At 38.3% G+C, this 14,512-nt stretch overlaps 1 protein-coding gene across 2 annotated transcripts in view; it reads right to left on the bottom strand.

Moving 5' to 3' along the window:
* Positions 1–14,512, bottom strand: part of LOC102687911 (dehydrogenase/reductase (SDR family) X-linked) — an 80,180-nt gene that overhangs the window by 23,543 nt on the left and 42,125 nt on the right. For both annotated transcript variants that reach the window (XM_006638016.3, XM_069197236.1), the window contains 2 exons: positions 8,566–8,773; positions 640–847 (listed from right to left, as the gene is read on the bottom strand). In XM_006638016.3, coding sequence (XP_006638079.2) covers positions 640–847; positions 8,566–8,773 — 416 coding nt within the window. The remainder of the gene's footprint in view (positions 1–639; positions 848–8,565; positions 8,774–14,512) is intronic.

The following is a 14,512-nucleotide window of genomic DNA, read 5'->3' as shown; positions in this document are numbered from 1 at the left end:
TATTAGAAAGTTTGACTGAAAAATACTTTCAAATACTGAACCATGGTATTTTCTTTTGTTTAATGAACTTTTACACACTGGAGTGGTATTTGTGCAATCTGTTATTACTACAAATCACATTATATATACAGTATATTAAAACCTGAGCTGTTTTATTCACAATAGAGAAGTGTGAGGATTACTAAACTCCCTCATCTTTTGTGTCTGGACTCCTAGAGTTTAGCTCCTTTAGCTTTTTAAGATACTTGTTCTGTATGAACTGTGCTCCTTACCACGCAACACAAATTCTCAACACCACAAGCAAAATACAGACACTTTAAAGACATTGCTTCAATGTGTTTAAAATCAGGTAGGAACAGGTAGGTTTCATTTCTCTCAAAAGAATCCCTGCAATGGAAAATGGATGTGTAAAATTTTGAATTTTATGGTAAAGGTCACAGTTTAATCACATTTCGATCCCAAGCGGGCAGCACAAGGTTATCAATGTTGTGATTTTTTATTTGGGTTTTATCCCTGAGTTTTACAAGCACATGGGGAAGGATGTTAAAGGAAATGGTCAGGGAACAAGTATCGTGGAGGAGGACGTACTTGAAAAATAAAGAAAGGAATGCTGAAATGAAAGAAGAGATCGTGCGTTACCTTAAATAGTAGTCTGCTCATGAGCTGCTTGCAGAGATGAGTGGGCCAGCTGACGTTCTGGTACAAGTCCGTGTTGACCACTCCAGGGTCCACGACGTTGGCTGTCACATGGCTCCCTTCCGCAGTGAGAGTCTGCTGCAGGTAATAGCTGAACAGGACAAGGGCAAGCTTGCTCTGGGCGTAGGCCCCATGAGAGGAGTAGCAGGATCTGAAATGGAAGCAAATAGGGAAGACGTTATATACGTAATAAAGAACATAAGAGCAATTACAGTGGTTACAGGCCCATAAGGTGGTCAGTTGTTAATTAATTTAAGAATCACAGCCAGGCCCTTCTTGAAAGAAGCCAGGGTATTGACTTCAGCAACGCGGCTGGGCAGCTTGTTCCACACTCCCACCACCCTTTGTGCAAAGAAGTGCTCCCCCTGTCCCGATAGGGGGATCTTATCCAGGCTTTTTTTTTGAGAAATCAGGGCACTGACTTTAAGGACATGGTTGGGCAGCTTGTTATTGATTCCCAGAACTCTCTAGGTAAATACGTGCCTCCTGTTCCTGGTTTTAAATGCACTTCCACCCTATCTCCATTTCTAATCATTATACTATCCCTAACACAAGCTAGGACTCCTGACATGCAAGATGTTCTGCTTTATTATGAATACTTACAGTATGTATCTGTAATGTCTTTTGATACAGTCAGTCTCAATTAAGAATCTTGTCAAAGCATCATTTGTAGCTTCTATTAAAGTGTTATGTAGCTTCCGTGATCGATCAGGCGGTAATAGATGTTATTTTTTTATTGATGGTCACCATTACAAAATATTAATCAGGGGAATTAACAAGATAGATTTGCTATATAATATGACAGATTGTAAAGCTGAATTTTTATGTGACCTGAAATGAGGCTGCATTTTACAAATTATGTACACTTACTCTAAAATGTCAAATACTTCAATGGTAGAAACTAGGCCAATGGAAATTGCTTCAGCTTAACATCCACCACATAACACATATAAGGTAGAGAGATATTTTATAAGCAAGGAAAATTCAACATCTGGTAACTTTAAAAAATTATTTATCAAACTGCAGTTTCTTCTCCAAATTACATCCTAGTACTTCGAACCCATTTCTCTCATGAGACACAAGAACACCAGATCAGTTACTGATGTGCTATTTATCTTTTGTTGAAGTGTGCTGCTTTCACAGTCATGATTTTTATGGCAAACTGTCAAAAAAAAATGTTTTTCTGGTTTACCCTGTGCTTTCAGGTTTTGTTTTTTTATTAGTTTGTGCTGTTTTATTTTGATTTTTTCCCACTGTTGAGTGCCTCTTGACTAGATAATACTAGATATTCATAAATGTAACACGGGCAAACATAATGAAGAGGGGCGTGCAGAGTAGGTGCAAGCTCAGGGGGAAGGCAAGAGATTTTATTTTAACTTTGGACATTTTACATTTCTGAGAAATACAGCCTGAATACTGATGACAACTGTGACGTACTGCCTTGTGAAAAACTATTTACCATGTTTCGCCTGCAATAGCCCAGTTCTCACAGGAAGATATGGGGAGGAAGCAGGAATAATCGCGCATGCTGTCTTATATAAGAAGAGTCTATTGCTAACTTTGTACTAACGCCACACTTCTTGAGACGGCAACACTCACAACTCATCTGTCGCCTACTGTTCTTCATGCTACCTCAGCCACAGACAAAGACAGAAACTGTCTCTAATCGCTTCAATAAGGCCGCTGCTCACCATACAGCCTGTGCGTGTAGCGGTCATTTGTTCTCATCATTTCCCTGTAAGAGGGTAACAGAATTTGAATTTCCTTCACGGCCGAGCAGACAGCACCAGTGCGGGGCTCATGGGCCGCAGTGTGAATGCTGAGAGAATGCTGATGCGCTCTCTGCCACTGGGGGAGCCACGCTGAGGAGCTCCCGCTTCTCCTAACAGGTGTTTGCTTCCCCAGATATGAAAGAGGTCATTAGCAAAATACTACTGTGGCATGTAATTAGTTATAATTGCCCTCCTGATGATTTTACCAAGTAATTTAAGGGCTGACAACTCTAATTAAATTGTCTGATTTGCTGATATGTTTAACACCTTTTTACAAGTTCAGAACACCAGCATATAAAAGTTAGGTTTCATGTACAGAAATATTCCCAAATGCATTATAAGGATTGGAAAGAAAAAAAGTGTGCTCAATATCTAGTCATTCTGAAGCTGTCTTCATTTTATTTCCTCAGAATGCTACATTGTCTCAGAAAACAGTACTATCGATGGCCTAGGAAGGAAGATTTATTTTTCCTTTGAACAAAAGTGATGGAGGAGTGAACAACAAATGAAATATTTTGACTAGATCACAAAGCACTTAATCAATAAAATATCGGTGCCAGCAACGGGCAAGGACACAAGGCCCAGTCTTGCACAGAAGTCAAAATGTTACAAGTTTACAGGATGCATGCATGGATGTTGTACTCATTCTCTTGTGCTGTCTGGTACACAGAGCAAGGCTTGAATCCAAAGAAAAATAGGATCAATCCATCCATCCTGAAGTCATTACCAGTGTCATTAATATAAATAATCTGAAAATACATTTGGTAGAATCATTTTAAATGCAACATTGATGTTGCCACGTTTTGGCACACATAAGATGGTGATTTAACTAATAGTGTTGCATGAGTCGGAGGTCTATATGAAGAGGGTTCATTGCAGAAAGCTCACATTGAAAAGGCCCGCTATCATTTTGATCCAGAGCACCTGCCTATCTTAGAAATTCTCCACCTTTGCTGGAAAAACATTGTTCGATTTTTCCTTACTCCGAGTCAGAATGCGCACCATACTGAGGAAAACTCTAAGTGTTGGAGACAGTGTGGAAACCAAGGTAATCATTGGCATATTCTGGAATTGCCCTAAAATAAGGCTTTTCTGGAAGGAATTACATGAGGCCTGGGAAACTGTATTTGAAAGGAATGTAGCCTTTGAGGCTTTATATTTTGGTAAACTGGATTTTAATCGGAGGGGAACTGATGAATATTTTTTTGGACTCCTTATATCAGCAGGGAAGAAAGCTATAACAAGAAAGTGGCTTCTCACAGATCTACCAACAATGAATGATTGGATTGAATTAATAAAGGAAATACATATAATGGAAAAAAAAACATTTTCACTAAAATTACAAATGAAACAAATTGTCAAATATTGGTCTAGATGGGTTCAGTACATTAAACCTTTAAGGTCAGATTTTGTTGAGATACAAAATAACTGAAATTTAATAAGATACATTTATATACAGTAGTCTCCTCCCTTTTCATATTCATAAATGTATACATCTTCCTTCTTTGGAATGTAAAGTTTTGTTAAAAAGTTCTATAATTGCAAAAACCTAGGGGAACAAACAGGAATTTGTGCCTGTGATGTAAGGCTGAATAATGGTTGTTCATATGTAAAATGTTTTTGTTCTCTAAAATAAAAGATTTAAAAAAAGAAATTCTCCACCACTCAGCTCTAAAAAAGAAAGAAAAGCCCCTGACGGAAGACAAGGTTTTTTTACATTTTTATTAAATAAGAAGAGCAGAAGTGCCCTTGGCACAACACTTCTCATGACTATCCACCAGCGCAGCTCACCACAGGCTCTCGACGTTTCACATGTGCAAAAGCAGTTATTAATTTGTTCAAATTAACCAGAAATGTCATCATTTTAATCTTTGCTGCAGACTTGGTGAGGGCAGCCCCGAGCTGCATTAATAGGAAAGGACACGTTTGAGCCAAACGACTGTACTAATTTCTCCACCTGAGCATCATTCAGAGGACGGGGTGGGTGTCTACAGTCCTACAGGTGTTATAGGTCGCTTTCAGAACACGGACAAGTTTGAGACCTGGGACACAATGTGTGCTGACTATCAAAATTATTACCGTGATGCAGTCATTAAAATGTAAGGAAATATTAACGCCAAGGCCTTTGAAAACTGGATGGTGACGGAGATACTGCCGCCCTTCCTGTTTTTGTGATCTTTGACTTGCCCCCTGGCTCTTAAAGAGAAAACACTCCCCATGTCTTCTTTTGCCTTGCAGCTATAAAAGTAAAAGGAAATCTGTGCATCATGTGCAAGTGTGTCATATATACAACATACTGCACTTTCAGAGTCTCGATGGACTTGTTATCCCTTCTCCATACAATTTTCATACGCTTGCATAACATAAACTAATATAAATAGAGCACAGATAAAGGAAAACAATTGTTACTCACAGAATCCCAAGGCATAGCTACAACTACTGTAATAAAACAAAGGATGCAAGTGAACAGTTTGCTCACTGGGCAATGTCCAATTTTGAAATCCCAGAATTAGTAAAATGGCACGGCAGTGATCTCTCGGCTTGTGTACTTCAGAAATGTGTACTGTAGTTAGATATAAAATCGACCATAAAATAAGAAGCAAATTGTACAGTAAATAAGGAAACATTTTCAGGGAAATAACAGCAGCCTTACTTTTTTTTTGAAGGGAGGGAGGAGAAGTTTACAAGGATGATATATCTAGCAGCTTTAAAGAAAAACACAGAAAGACTTTAAAGTCTGAGGAAAGCTGTCTGAATGGAGCTCTCCAATGCATAAGAAAGGCTAATTCTTTCTCACTGGAAGGCGTTGAATGGATTACGTGCAAGTCATCTTGCTCATTTACAATTTCCTCCTCATTTTGCTCTATGCACTGTGTTGGTACATCAAGTTTTGATCCTAAGGTAAAGTATTCTAAATAAAATGCCATCTGGAGCAAACAGCAGTGAACACGTTATGTACAAATGGAGCCACATTACTGATAGTAAATCTAATTAAAATTTAAAACAGTTACAGGTAATTGCCATAATAAAGCAAACACTCTATAGACAGAATAAAATTTTATTCATAAAAAGTTGTATAAAATATATTTCCACCAGCAATACTAAATTAAACTGCTTTAAAACACATCCAAATCACTCTGTCTTAAAGGCAGAAATCTGTTCTAAAACAAGGAAAAGGCTTTTCTTGCATTATCTCAAGTTTACTATTTTCCAGATTTGACTAGGTAGAAAGATAACATTTTTGATAAAGCCATAAAACACAGCAGCTGTCTCTGCTAGGTGGTGATTTGCTAACAACTGATATTACCAGCACAGTTTGCAATAGGTAAAAAAATGCAGCATTGTTCTCAGTGACGGAATATGTGAACTGTGAGCACTGAGCATCTGTTGGTCACTTCATTTCCGACTCTTAAACTTACCCAACACAAAGGACTGGTCTCCCCACACAGCTAGACTCCTTCTCCTGTGTTCTTTACCTTTATACAGATCAACCTCATGAAGACCAGCTGCATTAGATGCCTGACTTGCAACCTTGCATGCAATTTCTCTCTGGGACTGGCTCCGAGACAGCTGGTCTATTACCACACCCAAGGCCAAAATAAAACTCAGGACCCGAAAACCGGGAAACACCCGTGATGCCACCATGCCACCCACGAGTAATAACATACTGAAGAAAAAATAAAAAGCAAAGCACTTTTTTGCTCCTATTCAGAAGCAAGTAAGGCTTCAGTTCAATACAGTTTTAAGCCTCTGAAAGATAACTGCTGCACATGAGGAAAAAAATGGCTTCCTTCGCAGCTTTTTGACTTTTCATTTTACTTTTACAACTTCATCTAAAATACTTAGCCTGCTCTTTCCACTCGTTGGACTGCAGTCAGTCAGTGTCTCTTCCAAGAGCTGAAGGACAGATGGGTTTGTTGTCACCCACTGTCTGAACCACAGTGTGTCCTACCAATCTGTCGCTGTTGTCAAGTCTTGCAGTCCTATGTACGACTTTCACAAGGAAAGCCTGTTCTTCTATCAAGGGGCAATTGTAAACAGTCATTTGTAGCTACTCACGACCTGCTAACAAGAAGGTCAATAGCAAAGACACATTGAGGGGATGTGAATAAAGACTGGCACACTAATATTCCAGAGTTCAAAACCCGAAGAATTAGTATGTGACAGCAGATTCAAGTTGCAGCATGAATCATTTCTAGGACAGCTCTCTTTAGTTCCAAACTTTTCACTTGTCTCATATTTTACTTAGGTAAACTGTGCGAGAAAACCATCTTTGCCATTTTTAACAGTATGAGCATGGTAAATTACGTATCCAAACTGGTGGCTATTATTATTCATCCATGATATCACAGATGTCTATAAGCTCCTGGATGAAATACAGTAGATCTGCGGACAAATGGCTTGCTTTGCTCTTGTTTTTCCTTACCATTTTGGGGGAAAAGATGTGATATTGATCCAGGCAAGCAGATTATAAGCTCTGGTAAGGAGCCCAGAGTAAAGACTTAGTGAAAACTCTCCCTGTTGTGCTGTTCACTCACAGACTGTAGACTATTCACAATTCAATTTAAAAAACAAAACAAAACAAATGTGTTTCTGTCTTTATCTTTATTTCAGATTCAGCAGGTGGTACCCTGAGTTATCACTGTCCTTTTAAATCTCTGCCATATCATGGCTAATGGACTGACACTGCCAGAGATAGTGAAACACGGCCTTCACAGCTGTCTGAGAAAAAAAAACAGCTGTCTAAACAGAGGTATACAGAATGGCTGGTGAACAAAGCATGATGATAACTGCCCTTCAGGAGCTCTTCCAAAGATTATCCCCAAAACTATTTGTACTATGAACATTATTCCAAAATTAAATTTTACAGTGAAGCTTCGTCAGATGCCAGGCTTTAGAATTGCATCAGAGGATTGCAATGTGTAGATTTTGATTTTTTAAATAATATGTACAATACTCTTTCCCTTTCTTGGGCACATTGTGGAAGTGTTTCAAAGACTGTTGTGTACAGGACCTTATTTTAACACCTCAGCACCACAGCACTTCCTTTTCCCAAATCAACTCCTTTTCATCTTTTGAAAAGCATCTACTAGGTTCTTATTCAGGTGGATGAACAGTCCCAGGATATTTTGGAACAGTACTTTATTTTACTTAGAGATCCATTTTAAAAAATGCTAACCAGACCCCATCTTAATATCAGCTGAGGCTAAGTGGCTGAACAGCTACATGCGTTTTTTTCTCCAATTTGCAGCTGCATTTTATTAAACAAAACTGGAAAAGAATAACAAAAATACAAAAAGCAGGAACCCTGGAATTCCGTCACCATTATACTGTAACTGAAGTGAGTAATAAACCACACCTGACATGAGACGATTAGCTCCAGTTTTTAAGATGATGTCACTTGCAATTTTCAAGACTGCAGATCCAATATGGAAGACGTTGTACTGTAAGACTCCAGAAACATGACACACAGGGTGAGGCATGACACCTCCACACCTTTTCAAGAGTTTGGAACACCAGTATCTAAAAGTTCAGTCTCATGTACAGAAATATTCTGAATTCATTCTAAAGAATGGAAAGAAAAACACTGTTGAATATCTGAAGTAATTTTGCTGATTTACATACTTTGTTTTTTCTCTAAATGCTCCAGAAAACAGTACTATTGGTGGCCTAAGAATACTGTATATTTTGAACAAATGTAGAGAAGCTCAGAAATCTTTGATTCCATCACAATTCAAGGAATGTTTTCTCTATTCAGACTTCACACAGAGTCATAGATCCATAAACATCATGTGCAAATGAAAAATCATTAGAAAATAATTTTGTTTTATCAGAAACAACATATACAGCTTTATGTGACACTGTGATTCAAGGGAAGATTTGATTGGCTTAATGAATTTGTAGAAGACAAATCAGATGGGCAGAAATATTATTTCTAGTTATTATTATATTTTATGTGAAAAAATAACCTTATTTTTTTTACCAAGAAAATAACCTTATTTTTTTTACCAAGAAATTAAATGGCACAATTTCCTCTTGCCCTAACCATTTTGTTTTCTTTAAAGCAGACCAAAAAGGTAATAGATTACTGTAGTACCGGCTCTGTAGATCCTCCAGGTTGATTTCACCCACAAAGTGTGTGGCAGAAGAGACTGTGACGATACGAGCACAGGAGTCCTGCTTCCCAGAATGCTTCAGGGTGTCTAAAAGTAGCTGTGTCAGCATGAAGTGCCCTAGGTAGTTCAATCCAAAGTGTGTCTCGAAGCCGTCCTCTGTCTTCCTCTCAGGAACCAACATGACACCAGCTGAACACAGAAAGACAAAAAATAAATAGCTCAAAGGGTGTAGAAAATAAATTTGTCAACCACACGTCACTTGGGGGTTATTATTGTTTTGGATGGTTCTTTTGTTTGTGAGAGTTTAAAACAAGAAAAATGTGGTACACAAAACAAAAAAAATAATGAGCCTTGCTTTTAGTTTTGAATCCACTCTCCACCTCTGGAGTTTTGGTGGTTAAGGATCTTAGAGAAGATTCTCTGAAGGACTGCAAAAAGTTAGCTATACTGTCCAATTGAATTTTTGAATTATGAAAGTAGACAACTGGCTTTGTTAAATCTGTTCAGGACAGTTCAGCGTTAGTTTGATAAAAATGTCAAGAAAGTATATGAAACAGACATTTGATTAAATAATCTCCATTCTCTCAGCTCAAGAGATGATAATGAAGTATAGACTACATAAGCAAAAAACAAATGCAAACAAAAAACAAAACAAATGCAAACTAATCTATAGGAGTTTGGAAAATAAATCTCCTACAATTTTTATTAGAATAGGTATTTTTGTAGTGACTTCATGTTAACGTTCCTACAGTGCAATTTTATTAGGTTTTTCTGAAAACAAAGGTACACTTTTCCATGCCCCTGTATTATATGCCAGCCTTTTCATTCCTTTTCTAAAGTACTTTCAAAGAAGGCTGACTGACAGAAATATATTTCTAAAATTCCTGTACACAGTGGGTGTCTTTTGAAATCCTCTACAGGTTTGAGCTCTAGCTGTAACTTTTCTGCCTACCTATTCTAAACAGAAATGAAAAGAGTGCTTGGTTCTCGGGAACAGGCTGATGGCCCGTTGGTCATGGGCCTGAGACATTGTCTTCTTTGAATTTGAACTTCGCTCCTCACCAACAAACCCAGACAGTTAATTAGGTGTGCAGCAGCCAAGTGTAGCTAAGCAACATATGCCATCTGTACTTGTTGAAACTTTTGCCTAGTGTGAGGCCCAACAGATGGCTTCTGTGTCACCCTCTGAGGTACTGCCTAAACTATAACTTGTTGAAATAAACAGCATGTTCTCAAAAGCAGTCTCAACCAGGAAAGCATTTTCTCTCAAGTTATGCTTGAAAGCTGAGGGTGACTATATATTGGTTTCCAAAGGTAACATCAACATGCCACCAGTTTTCATGGACATCCTTGTCAGACTGGCATTTCTCTCCTTTTTCACTGTTCTCTGCTCAGTGAAAATGGAGAGCCAACAAGCATTTCCATAGTTAGATGTTTCCTAAATATCCTGTTCCATCAGAATCTTTCTCCTTGAAGCGAGAGAAGGCCATTTGTTCTTCTCCTGAATGGATCACACCATTCTTTCCATTACTGACACAGGTCAGCTGTTTTCAACAGGTGATTATATTTTCTTTGTATTTTGTGTTCTTTATTCCATTCGAAAATTTTTTTTTTTACTTTATAGCCCATGATTTGGAGCTACTTTTAGAGAAAAACTGAAGCCCTGTCAGGATCTGGCCAGGTATCTACAGCTACTGTACGTCAACACCCAACTTCAACACCCATGGCTTGCCAGAGCTCTGCCCTCATTCCTGCCCGGCAACATACAGTTATTTGCAAAGAACATCACTCTGTGCCTAAAGGAGAGATAACATTGGAGAATCTCTAGCTGACAGTGCTGTAGGCTCAACTGTAGAGTTGTTGAGTGTTAGAGCTAGAATAGGAAACAACATACTAATACACAGAATACTTTGTAAATCACTGGGCAGATGAAAAAAATAGAGAAAATAATAAGAATTTTCTGAGAGTATTAGTCTCACATGTCAAAAAAACAACGTCAGATCCATCTTTAACATTGGCATAAACCTGAGTTACGAAATGAGTAAACCTATTATTCAAAGACACTAAGCCCAAGTAAGAATATGGCTATTTCAGTATTACCCATTAGTTACCTCCATTATATTTGATATTTAGCAGGAGAGCGTAAAAAATGCAAGGGGTCGATATGGATCCTGAGTTACATAATATAAGAAGTGCTTCCTGTTCTCAATAAGAACATAAGAAATGTTACAAATGAGAGGAGGACTTTTGGCCCGTCTATCCTATTTGGTAGCTGGTAGATGATTGATCCAAGGATCTCATCCAGTATTTTTGTGTGAAGAAGCCAAACAGAAAATGTTCACTGACCCAACAATGGGCTTAGTGAACACCTACTGTTAGAGTGATGAGAGGTGTTAAACTATGCATTGCACGTGATTCTGGAATGCATCTACATCAATGAAGATTTGCAAAGGTTAGTCTTTAACCTTTTTCGTGTAATTAGATTATCTATGGTGTGGAACAAATAACCATTCCCTTTGCCTTCAGCTGTGGATCCTGATATTTGTCTGAAAAGTGACTTATGGAAATGTGGTTTCTGCACCCTATTATCTGAGAGAGATAGGAGAAAGCCATGGCAACACTTTGCAGATGCACAAAAGCTTAAAGACTTTATTTTTTTTGCATACATTTGTCACCTCAAACACACCAGCCCACTGCTCTAGTATTCTGTAACAGCAATGCATGGGCTCATTTCCTTTTTTGGCAGTTTGATAAGTGAGAATGTATTAATCTTAAACACTGTTGATTAAAAAAATGCCAGCTTATCACAAAGACACATCTTGGCTATTAGCATTCAGTTGGTTCCCTGGACATGAAGCACAGTCAGCAGGGGAAACACTGAGAGGGAAATCAGAGGAGCAAAGAAAAATGTCTACTCTTTCTTGGTAAAAATGTGCACCACACAAAGAATCATCTTCGCTGTGTTCTTGGATAGCCATTCATCCTACCCTTATTGCTGGGTAAATGAAGAACAGTGTTGTAGTGGCAAGCATCTGGCAATTTAAAACACTTTTGCTGGAAGTTAGGTGATTAAGACCTCCAAGACATGCCTGTGTTTTTAATTCTCAGCCCTAGCCCTGGATGGACACTGCATCTTCTGGCTTGTGCTCTAGTCAAGTCCTTAATCACCGGACTCAGTTTGCTATTTGCTTTTATTCACTAAAATTTGGCACTGGGATTTATAGTCGGTATCAAACCTGTTCCAAGTTTCCCCGAGTTTCAGAACTGCTGTCATTCAGTGTTTTTACTTGAAATGTAACCAGTTGGGTCTTTACAGAAGGACAAGAAGCACTCCTTCTGGGCATGCTTGATCCTGTGTCACTCACACTGTGAGCCTGTCTCACACTGCATCACTCCCACCTGCATCTGTTCATCATCCATTGATCCACTAGGAAGAGCTGTTTAGTCAGAAATAACGGCAAGTTGAGGAGAGGCTCTGTACAGCTCTGCGTGCTGCAGCTCTTGGAGTTGGATACTGACACTCAGGATTGACAGAAAAAACAAGATTAGCAAAGGTCTAAACCGCAAACAGCCATCAATTAACACTGGAGATGCAGGGCTCAGCTGGAATGAAAAACAGCAGACACAGTGTGTTCATCCAGGACCAGGGTTCAAAACTTCTGTTCTTAGGAATTCTTTGTCTTGAAAGATTTGGAATTATTTAGGATTTCAAAGTTCTCTGTAGAAGCAGCATAACTTGGGTTAAATCTACATCCCTCCTGCTCAACACAAACGACACCAGAGCCCCTTTCCACAAAGATATTCTTGCTTTGCACTTGCTTTAGCCAAGTATTGACTTTATATCACTTTAGACTCAAACCGATGTTCATCTGAGACTTCATCTTGTGACACATTTTTCTTTCCATATAATGACTGCAGATGCAAAACATGAGAATTTCAAAATCTGTCTCTTAGACTTCTATAGGATTATTATTATTCCATCCTCAGATCTAATGGGACTAAAGCGTCCTATAAAAGAAATCTCTCATTACCTAATCTGGGCCCAATGTCCAGCAGGCTGCTTGCTTGTTCTCGTGTTAATCATTTCTTTGGGTGATGCTTTTATCCAAAGCAACTTGAAGGCATATTCAGTGACTAATAATGACCTACAGTGGGTATGGTATCAACCATGCCGTTACTGCTATGTTCTCAACTCTTATTACTATTATTATTGTCACAATGTATCACATACTGGGAACTGAGGCACCAGGTATCTTTTTGCTCACTGGGAGTATGTGTTTTCCTCTCCTCTGCCCACATGGTCAACTGTTATTATATTGCTAACTGCTAAAAAACTCTGTAAAGCTCTCTGTGTGTTTATAAAGGGAACTATAACAAATTCAAGACTGACCGACATTGAGCTGCATGGTGCAGTGAAAAAGTCACAACACACTATATGCTTGTATGATCATTAGCACTGCACTGTTTAATGTTAACAGTTAAGGACCTGAATGAAGCTTCCTGTACAACAAATACAGATGCTATTCAATTTAGTCTTTAGAACTAAACATCTAGGATCATAGGTTAAAATCTTAGGAACCATGAACTATGGGTTGTTGGTTTGATGAGACTTGATTGACTTTCCAAGCCAGAACAATCCCCCCAAATCTTAATCCTATTTAAAAAGTGATCAAACCAATAGAAGGAACAGGTCAATCCTGTTCACCTCATCTAAACCCCACACTGCAGGTAATCCTGCTAAAAGAATGGAATGAGATTGAAAATTATTTCAGAACATTACAGGCTACATGTCACATTCTGTTCTCAGTGCTCACAGAGTCATAAAATAGTTCCTTATATTTTGGCAAGTTTGTGTATTTGTTAAGGTAGTAATCTGCCAACTGCAGCTGCCTTGTCTTGAGCACAGACAACCCTTCTTAATGAGAAAATTATTGATTTTAACCTGAACCATAGCTCTAAAGGAACAAGCAATTCCAAGCCGAAAAGAAGTAGAATGTTGTCTTGAGAATGTTCCAGAACTTAAATATCTTACATTTTTTTATTTTTTCCTGACTTTCACGGAGGAATTGACCTGTCCTCGCTCTAACGCTGATGCAGCTCCCTGCAAGAACCTAAACCACAACTCCAAACCAATCCTCCTAGTTAGTAAACAAAGCCCCAAAGAAAAGGTTTTGTCATTTGACTCATGTGTTCAATGAATTTTAATTATTGTGCTATTTATAAAGCACATCCACCCACAGAGAAGTTAATCATGCAAAAGGTTTATTAATTTGCCTGTTTCAAAAGACTACCTTGTTAAATATTTGAGCAAATTAATTTCTCGCAAGCTTCCATTTTTTTTTTTGCCTTTTTCTATTTAGGCAAACCTTACGCACGCATTACATCTGATGCTTGTGCATATCTTCACCACACAAACCCTTGACAAACTGACCTTGACGTATTCAGTCAGACACACAAATGGATTTAAGCTTCTCTAACATATTTGAAGACTGACTTGACCAAATTATTTGAATCAGCCACCTAGTAGCAGGTTGAGCTTTTTGCAGAAAGAGAACAGGCTTGGCTTTGGACAGATGTCACGTGACAAAAAGGAAATTGCTAATTGGCCACTGTTGGGCATTTTCTATTTTAAATAAAGCTAATTCAGATTTCATAAGTCCAATGGGTAGTGTAGTCAATGGCTACTAATTATATATAGAGGGACATATCATTATTAATATCATGAGTATGCATTTGTAATATTAGATTGTGATTATAGCAATCATAGCACTGCAGAAAATGAGATTCTTAGTTCTGAATTCCCAGGAAATTACACCCTCAGAAGCCTGTTGGTGCCTGAGTGGAGCCTGAATGGAGAAACATCGGAATAGGAGGTTTATTTACTTTAAAACTCCCATGCAGAAAAGCTGATTTTTTTTACAGTCTGAT

The sequence above is a fragment of the Lepisosteus oculatus genome, chromosome 13 (genome assembly GCF_040954835.1).
Source record: "Lepisosteus oculatus isolate fLepOcu1 chromosome 13, fLepOcu1.hap2, whole genome shotgun sequence".
Classification (NCBI taxonomy): Eukaryota; Metazoa; Chordata; class Actinopteri; order Semionotiformes; family Lepisosteidae; genus Lepisosteus; species Lepisosteus oculatus.
The sequence above is the reverse complement of the archived record's forward strand: the minus strand, read 5'-3'. Positions and strand labels throughout refer to the sequence as shown.